This window comes from Triplophysa dalaica, chromosome 1 (assembly GCF_015846415.1).
Source record: "Triplophysa dalaica isolate WHDGS20190420 chromosome 1, ASM1584641v1, whole genome shotgun sequence".
NCBI classification, from domain to species: Eukaryota; Metazoa; Chordata; class Actinopteri; order Cypriniformes; family Nemacheilidae; genus Triplophysa; species Triplophysa dalaica.
This window is the reverse complement of record NC_079542.1, coordinates 33,070,865-33,090,861: the sequence shown is the minus strand read 5'-3', so window position 1 is coordinate 33,090,861 and position 19,997 is coordinate 33,070,865. Positions and strand designations below refer to the sequence as shown.

Here is a 19,997-nt window from a genome sequence, read left to right as displayed (position 1 = left end):
GTAAAACATGTTACATGCATTTACTATACAATATGCAAAATTACATGTAACTACCCCTATGCCACACCCTAAACCTAAAGTACGTGTGGTTAATTATTATTACCCAGTACTTAAATCTATATAATTACACTGTAACACAGGCACTGTAAAATAAAGTGTGACCCAGGATTAGTTTACACAAAACAGAATTACATTTTTTTATTATTGCAAATGTTCAAAGATGTAGAGTGGCATACATCCACCAAATCTCATTCTGCATCCATCTTCCGAACTTTATATCCCATCTGTCCTTTCTACACCCTTTTCATTTGTAAAAAATGTATCACTTCTGCAAGCTTTTGGAACTCTTGGAAGTAAATTTAACACAGATTATGGCTTGCGTTTCACAGCACTAAGAATTGCTAAAAGCAAAGACCGTTCCTCTTCTCTTGGTGATGCTTTTATGGTTTGATGCAACCATTTCAACACAAGTGTTTTTCAGCTGTTGTCATTTGCTTTAGGAGCCGGAAGTGAAAATGACTGAAGATGCCGGCGCCGCTAAGAAACGTAATGAAAATAGAGAACGGAATTTACATAGCAGATTATTTTGCATGCAAGCGTTTGTGTTTTCTAAATTGTAAATATGCGAGTACGTTGTTTTTTTGAAGCACAAAATGTTACAAAAGTTGACAGGGAAAATACGTATCTGCTAAAAAATGCAACTTTAAGATCTTACATCATGCCGAAAGTAATTTGTTAAAGCCGTCTACTCCTGTTACATACTGATTATAGAGATTAGTGAAGTAATGTTACAGCGAGAGAACTTCAAATATGCCACCAGATACCTTGAAATAAAAGAAAAAGGCACACGTTTTGCTTGTACATGTTGTCATGAACATTAATATATATGTAATTGCTCTTAAAAGCGACTCCTGCAAACGGTTACGAAACTCTCCGGATCGTCTTGTTCTTTATAATACACATCTTAAACCGTCAGATTACACAGATAATGTTGAAGTATTCCTGGTAAAATCAAAGTAGTTCCTTTCAACACCTGTCAAGATAGTTGACACCCTTGACTGTTTCTTTGAACGTGCACTGTTTTCCATGAAAAATCCTTCTCCGACTCTCTTTCACCTCATCTCGGTCTGTAACTGCCGCGTCTGGCTTCTGAGATAAACCTCATAAAAATATCTCTGTTGTTTACCTGTGCATTGGAGGAGATCTATCTTTGTTCCACACACTCTTTAAATCGGTCATGATACAGTTACCCGCGTCGTGACGGGCTGTAGGACTTGGCACGTAAACGCTTTCGCTTCGACCTTCTATTTCGTTAGTCGGATTCTCCCGGTGTATTGTTTGTAGGCAGCTTCACGTCTCGAGCTGTCAAAACTTTCTCCTACAGACCCTCGAAGTGTGAGTCATGAGAAGATCTTATTGTAGAAGATTCGCACCATCAGCAGTCATCACGGAATGGGGCTGCGTGCGGGCCGAATGGGTTGAAATTTGAAAGCCAAAACTTGAATGTTACTTCAATTCAATTCAAGTTTATTTATATAGCGCTTTTCACAATGTGTATTGTTTCAAAGCAGCTTTACAGGGGCAAACAAGAAAAACAGAAAAGTTAAAACACAGCAAAGTGCATGGTATTTATACAACGAGTAAGTTCATTCTAATAAATAACATCTAATTTCTAAATAAATAAATGAATGAATGCAGTCTCCCGGTGAGCAGGCCAACACTGCCCTGCTGTGGCGAGGAACCCAAACTCCAATGATTGATTAATGGAGAAAAAAACCTCGGGAGAAACCAGGCTCAACCGGGAGGGCCAGATCCCCTCTGACGTGTCATAGCTGCACTCAGACTGGTGACATGTGATTTTAGTTTAGCATTTAATACCAAATATTGTAACTTCAGCATTAATAAGACAAATAGTCCGTCTTTGCTCTTGGTTGGGGATGTAGTGGTCTGAGCTGGGATGGTCCGATGGTCATATTTCTCTTGGCAGCTGGTGGAATTGCCTTAGATGGAGCTGGGATGGTCAGTCAGTCTGCAGCTGTATCTGGTGTAATCTCAAATTGGGGATGGGCATCTGTCGGTCGTCTGGACATGGTGGAACTTCTTCCTACCTCGGGATGGGCATCTGTCGGTCGTCTGGACATGGTGGAACTTCTTCCTACCTCGGGATGGGCATCCCGAGGCAGAGGCGGAAAGAGAATAAAGAGAATAATTAGCGTAGCTGCTGTTCATTAACTATGCATTAAGTGAAAGCTTGGCTGAAAAGATGTGTCTTTAATCTAGATTTAAATTGGGAGAGTGTGTCTGACCCTCGAATAGTATCAGGAAGGCTATTCCAGAGTTTAGGTGCTACGTATGAGAAAGCTCGTCCACCTTTGGTGGATTTTGTTATTCTAGGTATTGTCAAAAGTCCTAAGTTTTGAGATCTCAGCGAGCGTGATGGGTTGTAACGTGATAAAAGCTCGGTTAAGTAAGTAGGTGCTAAACCGTTCAGGGCTTTGTAAGTAATTAAAATAATTTTAAAATCAATGCGATAGTTAATGGGTAGCCAGTGAAGCGATGATAAAACTGGGGTTATGTGATCGTATTTTCTTGACCTAGTAAGAACTCTGGCAGCTGCATTCTGAACTAACTGTAGTTTGTTTATCGATGATACAGGACAACCACTAAGTAGAGCATTACAATAGTCAAGCCGTGAGGTCACAAATGCATGAATAAGCTTTTCTGCGTCTGCAACACATAAACTATTTCGTAATTTGGCAACATTTCTAAGGTGGAAGAAGGCTGTTTTTGTGATATTTGAGATGTGATTTTTAAATGACAGGTTGCCGTCTAATATAACGCCTAGGTCTTTAACTGTATTTGTTGGAGTAACAGTGCAGCTTTCAATTTGCAGGCTGTAATCGGAGATATTCAGTTTACTTAATTTTGGTGCTATAAGTAATATTTCTGTTTTGCTAGAGTTTAAAAGGAGGAAATTACTAGTCATCCAATGTTTTATGTCCTCGATGCACTCTGCCAGTTTGGATAGCTTAAAGGAATCATCTGGTCTTGATGAGATATATAGCTGAGTATCATCTGCATAACAGTGGAAGCTAATTCCATGTTTTCTAATAATGTTGCCGAGGGGCAGCATGTATATGGAGAAAAGCAAGGGTCCTAAAACCGATCCCTGTGGTAATCCATAATTGACTTGCGTAAGATTTGACGATTTCCCATTTAAATGGACGTATTGATATCGGTCTGTTAAGTAAGATCTGAACCATTGCAGTGCCTGTCCCTTCATAGAAGAATGTTCCCAAGGGTTTTTTTCTAAACTGGCCGCTGAGTGAACTAACCAACCCTAAAAATACTTTGGTTTGCTTTGTTTAGTCAATAGTTTTAGTCTCAAATTCTGCCTTTTGGTTGTGATCAAGTTTCGCCTTGAGGATACGCGTCAAAAAAAGGTCCACAGTGACACTTAAGTAGCTCGTATTACCATTCCTGTCAGATGGTTCTTTGAGATGGAGGCGGTCAAAGAACTTCAACCAAATGTTTAAACTCAGCAGGTGACAATTCATGAAAGATTTTGCTCTCTGTGCCACTTGAGTCATTTCAAAGTCCCTTCAAGGCAAGTCAGTTGGTGCCCAACGCGTGGTCAATCTATCGTACATGTAGGATTTTCTACAACTCCTACAGTATTGAGAATTGAAAAAGACTTATATCTCAGTCAGGTATAAAATATGACAACAATGGTATTTTGAATTGTGATTTTAGATGAAATTATGGGTCAAAAACGTTTTCCAAATATCATCCCAGAAGTCTACTTTAAAAAAAAAGCTTGAAAAAAGCCTACTTTAACTCAAGGTTGGGATATTTATTAATTTTCCTACGAAAACATTAACAAAACGGACCGCTCACTCATTCATTTTGTTCACTCTTGACGTCACACCGGTTGAAATTTACGTCGGCTAGCGACTGCTGCGTTTCATTGTAATCGAAGTGATTCTCCATGGCAGATGTTCTTTCAGCGTTCTTTTGTTGTTTAAATTGAAGGTGGGCAGAGCCACGAGTCTCTCAGTCCGTCAGCTCTGTCACTGTTTCATAATGAGAGGCTACAGTTGAGAGATTGAAACGTCTGCGTGTGCTAATAGCTCGCCAGCCGGCCCCGTCAAATGGCCTGTAATGAACATGACGCGGTGACGGGAGGTGTTAATGAGCTGGCTGCCTTTACACTAACTTGCAATTTGTCAAAAGCATTATGGGTTAACACATCGTTCATTCTGCTTAATAAAATCTGAAGTCTTTGAGGGGGAGGATTTGAAATTGGGATTTGCATATTAGTGTTAGAAAGAGTTGGGTCAACTAGGGATTAGGATTGATTACATTTGGTTAAATTGGCACTGATAGCATAAACGTGATTAATCACTAGTCGCTGAGAAAAGCCTTCAAATGAAGATAATTCACAGGGCAATACAGTTATTGTGGCAGACAAGTAAATTAAAGAAAAATCTTTAATTAGAGAAAAGCTAATGTCAAACACATACTGAAATGGTCTTTGCAACAAGCTGTCATAATAAAAGTCTGGTAAACTTGGACAAATTGACAAAGCCACATGATAAACTGTGGTATACTATTTTATTTACTTTAGTAAATGTGCTAGTAAAATTACAAAAAATACTACTAACATTTTAGTAGACGGTTAAAAACAAACAAAAAAATATTTTCTTTAAATCATTCAACAGTAGGCTAAAGTAATCCCAACATTTGAAAATAATATATATATTATATCAAAAACCAGTTTTATATCAAATGAAGAGATGGTTGCAAAACGCTATAAATCCATTTGGATTAAATTGAGTAAAAATGTGTTTTTTTACAAAGAAAGGGCAAGATGAAAACAACTCTTTTCTTTTTCAATGTTTCACATAGCATCTTTAGGTTCTAGTAACATAAAAAATTCTAATCCAGATTTTGATTTTAAAAGTTTTATTATAAAAGCTTAAAATTTCCCCACCCCAAAATGCAATAAATCCATTAAAAAAAATCACCAAAATGCAATAAATTCACTGAATCAATATAAAAGTATTATTTCATATTGAAACTGATGGAAATAAAGAAAGTGAATTAATCCACATATGAAAGCCTATGAACTCAATACAATACTAATCTTAGACGCAGACCCTGGACTAAAAATACATTTAATCAGTCATCGCTCCTCAAATGAATTGAACGGGTAATCTTTTTAATGCTTTAAATTAGTGCCTCGTCTTCTTGATCTCCTCACGTAAATGATAAGATTTCGATGGTTTACGTTTCTTCCCCACCGCAGAAAACAGCACCGGTTCATCAATGCCGTCAAAATTATTAATTGTTTGGTTTGTTTATTTAACACAAAGTACAAAGTAGGTCAGGAAAACTAGGAGACGACCGTATTCAGAGCCCCGCCATTACTGTTAACAATGCGAGGAATGGTGTTATGAGATCGGTTGAGCAGATATATCGCATTCTTCAAAGATGTCAGGTTGTCGTAAATTGCGGTTTGGAAAGAAAGGAGACAACATGACAGAACAACAAGGCAGATATCGCATTTTCCCTCAAACTGAAAAGTGTCTTTTAAACCTGATAGAATAGTTATTTTTTTAAATTGCGTTTTGGAACCAAACTCTTAAAATATTCTTTATATTTTTATATAGATTACACTTTCATTTTGAATTTTTTGTTTACGTATGATTCAATGTAAACGTGTCATTGGTAAAACTTGGTTGCGATCTTGCATGTTTGTGCACTTTTTAAAAATTGTTATCATTCGTATCAAGGAAACAATGTGTCGTCTTATTTGAGCATTTCGCTATTGTAAGCCACCACTTTTAGAAGTTAAAAAATATATCAACGCATTGAAAAATGCTAGAATTCTGAAAATTGCAAGAGTGACCCAGTTTGTCTATAAAAGAAGAGCATTTTCCCCATTTTTTTCTTCACACATTGGTTATTGGGTCAACTGAGTGAACAACAACATACTCCTCAACCTTTTTGGAGAAAGGACAGCTGTTTTTTCCCCATTCACAACCCCTTGTGGCAGCTCGCTCAGGGATAAGAGATTATTCCGTTCCACCACGTACCTGGCTGACAACACTCAAATTCCACGATTACGAGACTGGAAGCAATAGCAGTGGACTCTGGAAATCACCGCTGGCAGGCCAGGAATTTTCTTTATTTCTGTTGCTTATTCCAGATTCGCTGTTGTAAGTGGACAGTCAAGCCAAGTTAAAGTTGTTTTGCCCGTCTCAGTAGATTTACTGGCTGCAGTGTGGCATGGGTTTGAATATTAAAATGCAGCGAGAGAGAGTCCAGGAGGGTTGGCTCTTCCCGTCAGGGTCTCTCAGAAACAGATGATGGCTGAAGAGAGACAGAGAAGACTGTGTGCGAGATGCCGTCTCGACTCTTATTGACAATTGCATTATTGCTTCCTGTCCTCGCTCAGGGGGTCAGGTTAGTTTACAGTTTTCAAATGAACTTTCGAACTACATTTAAATGGGTTTGTCTCGAGTCTGTTGTTTTCCAGTCAATGTAGAATCTGAGTCTCGTGGGGACAAGTCCTTGAGGACTGAAAGCTAGGCAAGACTGAGTCATTCACACTGGAGAAATAAAAGCAACACATTTGTTTTTAAAGTGCCATGGTGCTACCATTAAAAATGACCAGAATTCACGACATTAATATTGTGATATTTATTAAAATTGTGAAAATGGGACAATTCAATTTGTTTTAATTTGTCTCTTTTTTTGGTCCGTCACCATAATTGTTCTTTTTTTTATTTAGTTGCTTTTAAAGTATGTCTGTCGACTTTGTCGAGGTTAAATTTAAGTAGAAAACTATTTGTTTGTGGAAAATGTACCAGAGGAACCGATGACTCATCTTCGAAAATACTGCTTTTAACTAACAAACAGGAAGCAACCTGCAAGTTTTAATGGCGCTTTGAAATGTTTTTCCAGTTTCTTTCAATGCGTCAACACTGGTATGAGAATGCAATGTACAATACATAAATCATTTGTCCAGGGATGTACATTTTAGGGCATTAAGATACTAGACTCTAAATAGTCTTTTAATAAGTGCTTTTCAATCCACATTCTTCCTGTTGCGTGTTCAAAATAAAGCATTATTAGTTTGTCAAGCATCCATTAGAAATCCATGCTCTGCTTATTCTGTTTTAGATAACTGTCTCATTCTTCATTGAAGGTAATTATTCCATCACCACGCATCACGCATTAACCTCCTCACTTACTCACATTTAATTGCCTGTGCACCAATGAGGAAAATAAGCAACAATTAGGCATTTTAAATGCTTTATTAATTACCGCATCTGTTTGACATGCAAATGGGTATAGATTCAGGCTAGGGAGTTACAAGATCCATTGTTGAGTATTTTGTGGATATCTTTGTGTAATCTTGTGTTTCCATATAATGTGACTTTGTAAGGCGATGTTAACAACATTTTCTGTGGACATGAATATTAGTAAAGACGTATGTAGAATATAAACACGTGGATTGTTGTTTAAGCAGACTGAATTGGTTTGGTGCTGGACTATGCAGCTTATTCTAACTGAAAGTACACACTTGGATGAGAAGAGTCTGACCATCATGTAAAAACAAAGACTGTTTTATGTACTTGTTCAGCAGAAGCATTTGTCAACTTTATGATCAGAGTTACATCCAAATCCAATATAAACCTAGACATGCTGCATAAATAGACTGCTTGGTTTGGCTTTGTTTTACTTGGTCATTTATATGAAATTAGCATTTTTTTCGTATGAATCCGCAAACAATAAATGCATCGAAAAGCAAAGTGTTTTCCTTTTTTCTGCTTTCTCACGATGATCATTTTTCGGGTCGAGACCTTGCCCAGATCTGATTTAGAGAAGGATGATCTAATGTAGAAGCGTGTTATAGCGCCCCCTGCCATTTAACAATATAAACACGGAAATGCAGAAAATCTTCTCAGCGGTTTAGAAGTGTTGTCATATATTGTCCAGAATCTTCACAGCGTTGTACAAAGAATTTAAGAACTTGCATCAACGAGACTGGTTCACAGAAAAATTTACTTTGCATTTTACCCTCGTTTAAGCCACATTTTTTTCGCCACACATATTAACAGTGTCACACCGGTGAAAATTACTCTACATTTTTGTATCAGAGTATGTGAAATCTCAGGGATCGAACCCATGACCTTGGCATTGCCCGCTCTATTTACATTGTCTAAATTGGACCTCTGTAACGTTCTTGTTTTTTGCTTGTTTTTGTTCACAATCTTTCACGTGTTGAGGCAACTTCTCTTTACAAATCTATTGATTTTGTCATTGTCTACCTAACATGACCATTTGTGTCGTATCATAAGTTAAACGTAACCTAGAACAATTCCACAAAAGACAACTGGCTGCGTGTGGGTCTGAGGCTTGAAACTTGCTCCGGTTCATCTGTTTGTATTGATTTATCATGTCAACGTTTGACTCGTGTGTCTAACACATCCCTGTATCTTTGTGTTCCAGCATCGACAAGGTCTCAAAGGTGGCGTCACCGGTGCTGGTCATCCACGGCACAGAAGACGAGGTGATCGATTTCTCCCATGGCCTGGCCATCTACGAGCGATGTCCACGTGCCGTCGAGCCTCTGTGGGTGGAGGGCGCCGGGCACAACGACATCGAGCTGTACGCCCAATACCTCGAGAGACTGAAGCAGTTCATCACCTTTGAGCTGGCTACCTCCTGAAGCCACGTCGCAGACGACACGTAGGGTTCACCTTCACCCAGGGCTGAGGACGACATCAGTACTTGCACTTGCTGAAGAAAAACTGGACACCTCCGTCTCGAAATTCAGGAGCGAGGCCTTTTAATCCCTAAGGGGAGATGCATTTTAATGATTTCAAGCCACTTTCTATTCTTTTATACTTGATCAGACGTTGGCTTTTTGCACCGTGTTCAATACATGCTAAATATTTCGACGATTTTTGGTTGTTTCTTTTTGTCGACGCATTTCGTTTTTAAGTACCCCTCAAGGGTCGACTAAATGCACTTTTATCGTGCAGATTTTTTCAGGTTATATTTGTCTATTGAATTTTTTTTCGCAGCATTCCGTTTTAATACGTTGAAAGTAGATTATGTACGCCGATCTGGTGACTGAGTTTTTACATGGCCAGTTTTTTGTGTGTGTGTGTGTGTGTGCGTGTGTTTGTCTCTGCCCAGGGGGGGCGCTGTTTGGAGAGAATAACTGTAGCTTGAGCTAATTAAAACTGGAAGACCTGTGGAAGTGACTTGATCTGGAAATAACGAAGTTGATCCGCTATGTACTGTCCATGATTCAACGTCTTGGGGGGGCTGGTTGGGTCTTTTTTATTTGTTTGAGCGCTGAAACATGGTGCTTTGTGTTAAAACCGCAATCAGGGCATTGTTTCAGCATAGACACTACATTTTACATGTTAAATTGAAAAGTGGACTGTAAAAAATGTGAAGTTTCAAGCTTTATCTGTTGCTTTTAGCATTGCCGTTATAATAAGCCTTATGTTCTCGTCTCGCTCCGACATTCCAGACAATGGTTTCTTGGAAATGGGGATTTAAAGATTTTCTCTGGGCTCCTGCTCGCTGCTACTCCTGAAGGGAAAATCACTGTGAAAAACTGAACCTTCACTACGTATAAATAAGACCACACCTCACTATGTTGAGGTTGATACCCCGTTCCAGGCGTCGGACGCTGAAATCCAAGGAAAACAAATAATTGTGTTATGTATGTCAATGTTTTTTTTCCCCCTCCTGGTTAATGAAGTATTGTGTGTGTCTCTTTGTGTAGACATTTCACCATAGCACTACACAATGTTTCCCACATCTGACGAAGGAAACCTATCGCTACCGAAACCAATGAAGTCATCCGATTGTATGTTTTTGATTTGTGGCAAATTTTGCCGTTTGTCGCTTTGCTGTAAGGTTCTGCAATGGCGTTTCAAGTGTGTCGAAACAGAACGTCGTTCTTTATTGTTCAGAGATCCTTCATTCGCGACCTCACTGGACTTTGAGACATTTGTAAGGGAAGGCATAACCTGACCCCTGAGCCTGTCGTTGCTTTTGATACTGATGTTTTTACAATGTCTTTCAGTAATGAATACTGTACTCTTTACACCTTTTAATGCTGGTTTGTTAGATAACCGTACTGTTCACCCCATCTCTCTGTCTCTTTCTCTCTCTATATATATATAAATATATATATATATATAGTTATGTAAAATATGAAGTAATGGTATTTAGCTTTGATTGTTTTGTTTTTTTGACACTGGATTCACAGTACGCAAATATAATGCAGAGGAAAACCGACAATTAGCTGGTACAGACACTGCGTGTATTTCTTTTATTCGACTGTATCTCTCTGAAGCCTTAAATGTGCCGAGAGACAGATTATTGTTCTTTCTTTTGGCCGTTGCTTCGACGCGACGCAGTGAATATTGTACTCTTATAATGGAATAAAGGATGCATGGAAACTCAAAACAAGACTGTCTTTTATTGTTCCAACACATTTGATCCACATAAAATCATTGTTAATCATTATCAAAAGTCCTGTTAAATTCTCACTACTTTTACAAGATTAAAGTTTTGCGCATCCCAGATAAATTGCATTCTTTGGTTTTAACCTTAACACTTCTGTGAAATAATCACTACTACGCGAGACTCACCTGTCTGAACTTGTCCTCGATGCAATTATAAGTGACGTAAAACATTTTGACTTTATTCTGTGAAACATGAAAAGTCATTAATTTAGTCAGAAATGAGACTGTGCTGTGAAAAGCACTTGATGTGTTGTTTTTATAACTCTTATCCACTAGCGATGGAGTGTCTCTGCTAGTTGTCTTGCTCTTATCTCTCTCCCTTACCCTGAGAGGATGGTGTCTGAGGAACGCATGCACTCGCTGAAACTCTTCAGAACGCTCAGCCTCTTCTGTTAAAGCCGGTAACTGTTTACGTTGGCCAGAGACCAGAAATCCGGCGAGGATTTGTCAGAGCTGAAGCTAAGATCCTGCTGTTCGGGTCTGCAGATCTTAACGTTTGGGAATGAGAAATATGTTAGTCACTGGGTCAGTGCTGTATAGGTAGAGATGCTCTAAAGTTTGCAGTTTCCTCAATTTACAATGTAGAAAAATCTGCAGTTAAGGTGTAAGAGTTGCTGAATTTGCTCATGTACATTACTGATGAGAAAATGTTCTAGAGGTGTTTTTGAAAGTGCAAATGGGATTTTTTTGGTGTTTCTAAATAAAGGTTCTTCAATTTGCCTTTTTTTCGAATAATTTAATTTAAAAAGTTCATACTTATTAGCCACCTTGTAAAATAGTTACGAATTCCTGCAAGATCAGGCTGGTTCGTACTTTGATGATGCGAATGAAAATGAGTGAATGAATTTGGATGCTCACACAAAAACCCAACACAATCTAACAGCAAAAAAGGTAGCTAATTTGAATGAATTTGTGCGATTTCATTTGTACATTTTAGGGTTCGGTTTAGGGGTGGTTTTTGGGTTAAGGCTTCAGTATTGCTTTTTCTACTAATCGTACATTTACAATGTACAAATTAGCCACCTTGAAGAATAGTTAAGAGTTCCCACAAGATGCACACAGGGATGACACGAATGAAAATGGTTGAATGAATTTGGACGCTCACGTAAATATCCAACACAATCTAACACCCAAACGTAATTATTTCACAAGGTGGCTAATTTTGGGTAATTTGCATAAATTTGTGCGATATCAGTCGTACATTTTAGTGTTCGGTTTAGGAGTTGAGGCTTCAGTATTGCGTTTGTCATTCTAGTCGTATTTTTTTGGTACGATTCACAACGTATGAATTTATACGAATAAGCCACTTTTTAGAATAGTTACAAATTCCTGTAGGATCTGGTTGGAAAACCATGCATCAGAGCACCGTCCCGTCTAAGATGTTACTTGAACCCACAAGTACACTTCTGACTATGGATTGTATACCATTGTACAGTAAATTGTGTAAACAGTAAATACTTAAACTTGAGAAATCTCACCACAATTTGCTGTTTCAGAGAAAATACATCAAGCCATCAAGCAATGCTGCAGATTTCAAGGCCTTCAGTACTAGAGTCTTTAAACTGCCCATATGTTATATCTTCTGTAATGATATATGGTGAGAATTTGAAGTTATGAATGCCAAATTTCTGAAACTATATATTTTTCAAATTCACATGAAATTTTATTTAGTTTAATTTTTTTAGCCATTTTTAAGATTTTAAGTATTTTTTCTGCTTTCAAGTATAATAAGTATGTTTTACAATACAAAACTATGTAAACCTTGGAACTCACTGAAGTAGCTAAAGTCATTAAAAAATTAATTGACAGGTTCAAGAGAAGTTCCTCATAAAGTTAATAAATCTCCCCTGTGGGAGGCATCTTCCCGTCCTTTCAAAAACAATTCAGACCTCGTTCTAGTAGATTTTGGGTTCTATTCTCACTATATGGAGCGTTAGGGGCTCAGGATGGGGGAATGTCGAAGGTCAGGTCCTACACTTACACAGAAGTCTTATAATATACTCAAAGTATAGTGTGCGGCACAACCACGGTTTTACTATCGTTTTATTTGTAGGAAGTGTGACCCATGAATACTTTACAGAATCAGTGTTCCATCGATTTATGAGTTTTGTCAAGCACCTCCTGGGGACTGTTGGCTCGAACAGGGTTCGCTGTAAACACAAAGCAGAACATCTGAAGATTAACACTGGGTGGTGTAGACCGATGACTAATCCTTTGTTATCTGCCGAAGCAGATTCTCAGGAGAACTACAGAAGTTCCCACACTGCTGGGCAGAATTCCACCCCAGATACCCAGACAGAGGCATCTCAGTCCGCCCCGGATAATCCCAGCAGGAAGTTTACCTTTCCTGCGGACATACACTGTGCGTTTCGTCTTGGAGAACTGACAGAACTAACATTCGCTGGCTACCGGGGTCTGTCTGCTCAGCTTTACCAAACTTTTATTAGGAATGTAAAGCATATTTAATGATAGACGTGTTTCAGTACCTCGACTGGGACTTGTTTCTTTTATAATTGATTTGCATTTTTCTCACTCTGAGTTTCCTTTACCATGTTAGTTTTTCAGCATCCAGAGCAGTGAGATTGTGGTCTGCGTGTAGCTCAGCCCCAGGGGCCATTAAACTATTTACCCATCTCAGCAAGCTTACGCACCCCAGCGTCAGCATCTCTGCTGGGATAATCTCCTTTCAGGACAAACAATGTGCATTCCAATTTTCATCACATGTATAATGAGCTGCACTTTTTGAGACCGAGGTGAGAAATTGCGGATTCAAATAGGAACACTGTTGGTCGTCTCGAATTGTTTGTAGAATACCAAATAACTTTTCATCCTACATGCATGCATATGTAGACTAGCATACTACAAGAAATGACAATGGCATTCCAAAGCATTTGATGTATGAGCACAATTTAAATGTCTGGAAATATTAGTGCGTCATTCATGGAGATGATATCGAGACCCTGTGAAATTAAATGTGGCCACATCACAGCACTCCGGAATTCAACCTTTTGAAAAGCAACAGATTGGAACGTTTTGGTTTGAAAAACAAACATACGCTCTACAATATATATATACATTTTTAATTTTATGAGTAAAAGCCACCCTTAAAAAAGACAAAAATTAGAAAGGATATATTCTCTTTTTAAATCTACTTCTTAGAAATGTACATTAACTTACGTCAATACTTCCTAAGATAAAAGCCAAGATAAACTTTACATTGTCTTATAAACTTGTTTTGCAATTGTATAGCAGCAAGTCAGAAGTAATAAAACAAGTATAGTATAGTAGTATAGTAGTTTACAGGGAGTATACTTCAAAGTGTACATTCATCTGCTAACAATGTGCTACAAGTATTAAAACTATCTGTAAACACATTATTTCACATGCAACATAGTGACTGCACACTTGAAAAAATATTCTGAAATAGTAGTTACATGCACATGAAATTAGAATTCTTATTTTAGGAAGAATGTCTAAACTATACCTAAACTCTGCTTAAGGATCTTTAATAAAAGGAACTTGAAGTATACTTAGTTTTTAAGGGCAGTTATGCTCATGACTCAGAGAAATTCCGCTGTTCTCCATTCACTGAGCAAACAGTGACTTTCTTAGAACAGATAAAAACACTTCCAAAAGAACAACACTTTTAAATCTTGTTGCATAGTGTTTCATGACGTTTTGCCTGGATGTGAGTTAATACAATTACCGTTTTGAAATGTCAGATTGAATTTGAATGTCAAATTAAAAGTAATACAAGGATGTCAGTTTACATTTTGAATTCATTGTTTGAATTGCGCAGGAACGTCAGTATGAATTGTGAATCTAAATGAAAATCACAAAGGGATGTCACAATAATGAGCTTTAAACACTCGAACAACGTTACTAGCGACCTCTATGGATTAAAACTGATAAGTGTTATAAATAGCCGGTGTGAGGAGGAATGATGTTCTTTGACCCCATATGACTCGTTAAATTACTCCTGTGAACTCTTGTGAAAATGAGATTTCTCATTATTAAATAGAAACCTGTTTAGTTATGTTCTTTATAGACCTCACCAAGAGATTGCTGTTATCTGTAAGGTTTCTGCTGTAGCCACAATGATTTAAATGTAATATATTTATACAGATTTACCGTCAAATAATGATCAGACAATCAAAGATATGTGTAAAGTATCTTTGAGGATGTCTGTTAATATTTAAGGCTTTATGTAGGAATAGAATAGAATAGAAAAGATTAGATACTACACATGATAAACTTGTTTAGTGTATTAATTAATTCCAGCAGTTATGAAAATATTCATTTGATTGTATCATTTCTATTACAAACAACAGGTTAATGTGAAGTGCTGACTGGGAAAGGCAGATACTGTACATTGAGTTCTTCAACGCGCAGAATCAAGTGGCCAATCGTCGCGCGGCGGGCGTGTTATCAGAATTAGCTGCCCAATCACCTGAGAGAAGGCGTGTCTTCGAGCCCCGTGTAAACAGCTGAAAGCAGGAGACGGGAGATTTGTATAAATATCGGTGTGCCGCGCTGTCATCTCAACTCCTGGCGTTGCGCGCATACTGCCGTCCGTCAGCCGCGCTTTTCCCGTGGAGGTGACAACGATTCGTTCACGCTACAGGTTGGTCTGCCCTCGTGGACCTTTATCTTTGAGGAGTTTGAATTGTGTCACTGTTTGCTGTACTTTACGTGGGGCATAAATCTGGAGCGAGGCAAGTGCGCGGAACCAGGTGCGCGGAACCAGGTGCGCCGAGGTGCGTCTCTCATCTCGTCCATTACGCGCTCGCGTGATCTAGTTTTAATAAAAGCAGCAACACATCTGCTGGGGAGACACGTCAGACATACATTCATATGAGCGCGCACTGAATGAATGGACAACCGAACCGAAACCCGCGTTTCTAAAGGCGGATCAAGCAGGTAGAGTGAGTTGTTGTTTGACAAGTGATTGTGGCGACATGTTTCACCTGTGCAAGTTCAGACATAAAAGGAGGTAACAGTGCGCGTGGGTAATAGGCGCGTCACTTCATCCCAGACTGTGCGTTCTGCGCGCTGGTCCATGTGGAGACCGAGAGCGCGCGGCATCTCACGAGCCGGTCTAATCGGATGCTGGAGATTCTGGTCTCTGATAGATCTTACTGTTTGTAACTTTAGGTCATTTCACATTTGCGTTCTCATAAAACTGTGAAAATACAGTGTTTGCATATTTCAGTGTGTTGCATTACAGTACAGTGTAGTATAGTTTTGTGTTTGGAGTTTACTGCAGTATAGTACATAGTAATATTTTGTATAGTATTTTAGTTATGTGTAATAGGGTTGTTAATTTTAAATGCTCTCTTCCATTTGTAAGTTGCAATGGAAAACTTAAAGAAAATAAATACGGTAAGGTGTCGTTTGTTGTGTGGTTTAGTCTGTTAAATACGGTATACAGCATGTACACGAAGTACAGTGTGGCATTGTGCGACGTAGTGTTCTGCAGCGTAGTGCAAAAATGTAGGATGGTGTAGTAATGTGAGAAATAGATGAATTTGCTAAAATGTAATCTAGTGCGGTGCATTACCTTTCGGAGCATTTTGATCATTTTCCATGCACCTTTACCTTTCCCATGACACCCAGACCCTCAGAAGGACACAAGTTTCAAGACGTTTCATCATCATCATCATCATCATCATCTGCACAATCAAGGTATGAAAAGATTTGATTCCTCTCTGTTGTGCATCTGAAAGCCACACAGGTCCATTAATATCAGTAACAAGAACAAGGTCATCTTTGAAAAAAAACTGCATGATGATGCTCAATTTGTTGTTTATCCACAAGCACGCTCACTCCCCAATGCCATCAGGTTGCTTGCCATGAGATGCTTAGACTAATTGTTAAAAGAAAAGAATTGCCTGAGGTATCAACACAAAAGAGTGCTGCAAATTCTGTGTAAGTAGTCAGTGTAGACGGCCCCTTGGCGCTCATCTGCATCTCTTTATAGACAAAAAGGTGCCAAAGCCAAAAGTTCATGTGCTGGCGACCACAGACCGCGTTGTCTACACACAATGCCCGCTGGCAACAAGTTGTTTTTGTGCTTTTGTGAAATGATAGCCCCTCATACGCGGTTCCCAGCGAGTGGGCAGTTTTATTTTCAAGCCCCATTCATCAAGCACTAAACGGTGTGTGAAATGGTAAAAGGCAGAGATTTCTCTCTCGGGCTGTGCTGTCGGAGTGGGTGTTTATTTATTTGTTCTGAGTCCTCGTTTCATTCGACACTGTTTCCCGTGAACGCTGCTTTAACAGACATTTTAATTGCTCTTTGCATGCGAACGCACACTTGAACAGTCTTTCTTCCCGGCGTGCATTGTTGAACTCCATCCAGCATTGGAATTGCTCTTCAGATATTTTATAAAGAGCTCTCAGCTAGTTGTAACTTGTGTTTTGCGGCAGACGGTGATAACGGACAGCGGCAAATCCACGTTCTTGTGGAAGTGTTGTTGCTTATTTTTGGCTGTTCATGAAACACCTGAGATGCATTGACTGGCTGGAGGCTGACCTAGTTGAGGACAGGTGGACAGATGTCCTGTTGCTGCGTGTGTCTGCATGTGTGGGGTTTCTATCTGCGCATGTTTCAGAAGCTTGGCAGTATAATTAAGATGCCCAAGATACCTTCTTCTGTCATTAGAAAGCAATCCAAAAAAACACATTGCGGCAGGGTTATGAAAACGAATCTGAGGCGGAGCGAGAGAGATGCAAATGGAAATGCACCCAAAATTCTTTCAAATCTGAAAATTAGCAATAAAAGCAATAAAACAAATTTGACTTTGTGCGATTGAGATCGCATGAATTAACACAATTTGTAAAATTATTAAGAATGAGTTGCTAAAGTATTTGTATTAGGGCTTTGCAAAAAATTTCATGGTTAAACAAACATTTTATTGTGGTTAAATTCACATTTATACAAATTAATGACCCTGTGAGTTCACGGTTGCCAAGTCCTCTGGTTTCCTGCAGAATTTGGCGATTTTTACATTTTGGGTGAGTTGTTTTATAATCTGTGTGTCAAAGGTGGAGCGCATTTGTTCTTTAGCAGTCATTCTTAAGGTAAGATTAAGTTATTTATGAAGAGAAAAAGTATTCATGATTACATCTATATACTGATTTTCAAAATGGATTTGTGTGTAATGCATAACAGTGATTGTAAAATGAATTTTAGTTATAGGTTAAGTTTTTAATTTCCGTATTTGGGCAATTTTGATTGGCCGTTGGGCTGGTTTTGTTACGCAGACCTGGCAACCCTGCATGACCTCAGTCCTGTCTCTCATATGTCATACACTTATCTTTCTTTCTGTCCTCGGGTTTGTGGTATAAAGACCACAGAGTGGGTGTTACCACAGTCCACACCCGACCACACCAGATAAAACCCGTCAAATATCACTGCAAACCAATGACAGAGTACATGATATATCACCTTATCAACCCTTGACTCAGGTGTCACAAGCTCTAGTTGGTAAAATGTCATACTCGGCATATCAAGGGTATCAGCATTAACATTTACTTCATGACTAAAGCTCCATTCAGACATCCAGAAACTAGCAGCGGCAGAGTGACACGGTTGCATTCATTTCAATAGAGAGCTGGCGACACGTGCGACAGAAAGTGGGCCTGTCCAGCGACGGGAGTGAAGAGACAATAGTTGAGAAAAGTTCAACTTTATCCAAATGATGAGCGACTTCCGCAAGCAACTACCAATAGAAGTAAAGAAGTGGCGCTCTCCCGTCAGTTACTGGAAGGTTTGTTCAATTTTACTAGGACAAACGATCTCATAGCAAGAGACAAGCAACACACAGCGACAAAGTCTCTGGCTGTCTGAATGTGGTGTAATGTATGAAGTAGCATTTTTTTTTTTGCTCGGTTCCCTGAAGGTCAAACCCATCTTTTATCAAAAACAGTAGTTCACCTAAAAAAGATTGTTTTTATTTCCTCATTCTGACTAAAACCGCACGCTTAGTGTGAAAGACAAAAGAAGTGTGTTCGAATAATCTTTTGCATGAAATTGCTGTTCACAGTGACTTTGCCAGTGAGTCAAGCACCATAAAAGTAATTCAGATGACTCGTGCGACAGTCTCACTATAGCTCAGGGCTGCACGATATAGAGAAATTATCGAAATATTGCAAATGCGCATATTGCAATATTCATTCGTAATGGTTTGCGGTAACATCCTTAGATTTCTTTTTATGTGTTACAATACTAAAACTTTGCTGTTCACTTCCAGAAGAAGGAATGTGAAAAATGTATGTTGGTTATATTATTTTGTTGTTTTAAAATATTAGTATATAATTGGCTTTACAAACTTGCATGATTATTTTATCATGTAGCGCACATTGTAATATTTTGCAAGTTATAGTGTATTTCATTTTTCTTCGTTATTGTGCAACCCTACTTAACTTTTGGTCTGTTCTTCACACAAAGCTTAAGACTTTATAATATGTAAAATCTTGCACAACACATAATGCGTTTCATTGGCCTACACAGGTGTAAAATTCTTTGTTATCAAGCGTTTTTGACTTTTGAACTCGATCAAGACCGATTAAATTTACTTGTATGGAAAGAGATGCCTAAAGATTTTTCAAAATCACAGCGTACAGGATCAGAACAACATGAGGGTGATTAAAAAATGCAAGATGTCTGCATATTTGGTCACGTTTATCCTCAAACATCAGCATACACATCACCTGTATTCATCTGGGTTGTGAATGTGTGAGGTTTCGCTACAGTGTGTGAGGTCGTGGTTTTGGCCTGCCGCTGTCTAGGGAATCGCGGCGTTCATCCACATAATGTCATGACACTTGCCTCAGCTCATTTCCATGTAAATGAAAAACTATCCGGCTTATGGAATATTGACATGAATATTGAAAACCGTGAGAAGATGGCAAGTGAATGTAGTGATTTATGTGCACGAGGGGCCCTTCTCCATTTAATAAGGAGTTGGAGTCAATTGAAATTTGGACGAACATTCCATTTGCATGAAATATGATTTATGATCGATGGCTTAATTTGTGTTTAGGGTGTATGAAGATTTTCTAATTTGGCTGATGCTAAGCTGTACGTGTGTGCTGTCAGGACGTTGTAGCGGTCAAACTTTAGTTAACAAAACATGAATTTAAAAAGAGTAAACCTTAAAAACTGTTTGTTGTACTTCATGTGTGATTCAATGCGGAGTGGTTCTTTGTGTAAATAATTGTGTATTGACTTGGATGGATGAATTGTTCAACACAAAAGTAAGAATGTGTGCTACCAGAGTAAATGAGGTCAGTTTTGTTTTCATGTGGATTTTTGGCCATTTGTGCCGAAGAAAACAAGCTGGGACGTACACACAACAGCATGTTTACCAGATTAATGACTCTTATGAATTTTTCACCTTGATTACAATCAAATCTGGCATCTTGAGGAAT

General features: G+C 38.6%; 2 protein-coding genes across 2 annotated transcripts in view; both read left to right on the top strand.

The window, feature by feature from the left end:
- abhd17c (abhydrolase domain containing 17C, depalmitoylase) overlaps positions 1–10,518 on the top strand; it is a 28,877-nt gene extending 18,359 nt beyond the window's left edge. The window contains exon 3 of the mRNA XM_056749628.1: positions 8,521–10,518. Coding sequence (XP_056605606.1) covers positions 8,521–8,740 — 220 coding nt within the window. The 3' untranslated portion in view covers positions 8,741–10,518. The remainder of the gene's footprint in view (positions 1–8,520) is intronic.
- Positions 10,519–15,052: 4,534 nt separating this feature from the next.
- Positions 15,053–19,997, top strand: part of cemip (cell migration inducing hyaluronidase 1) — a 73,832-nt gene continuing 68,887 nt past the window's right edge. Inside the window, 1 exon segment of the mRNA XM_056754942.1 lies at positions 15,053–15,186. The gene's annotated coding sequence lies outside the window, so the exon portion shown is untranslated.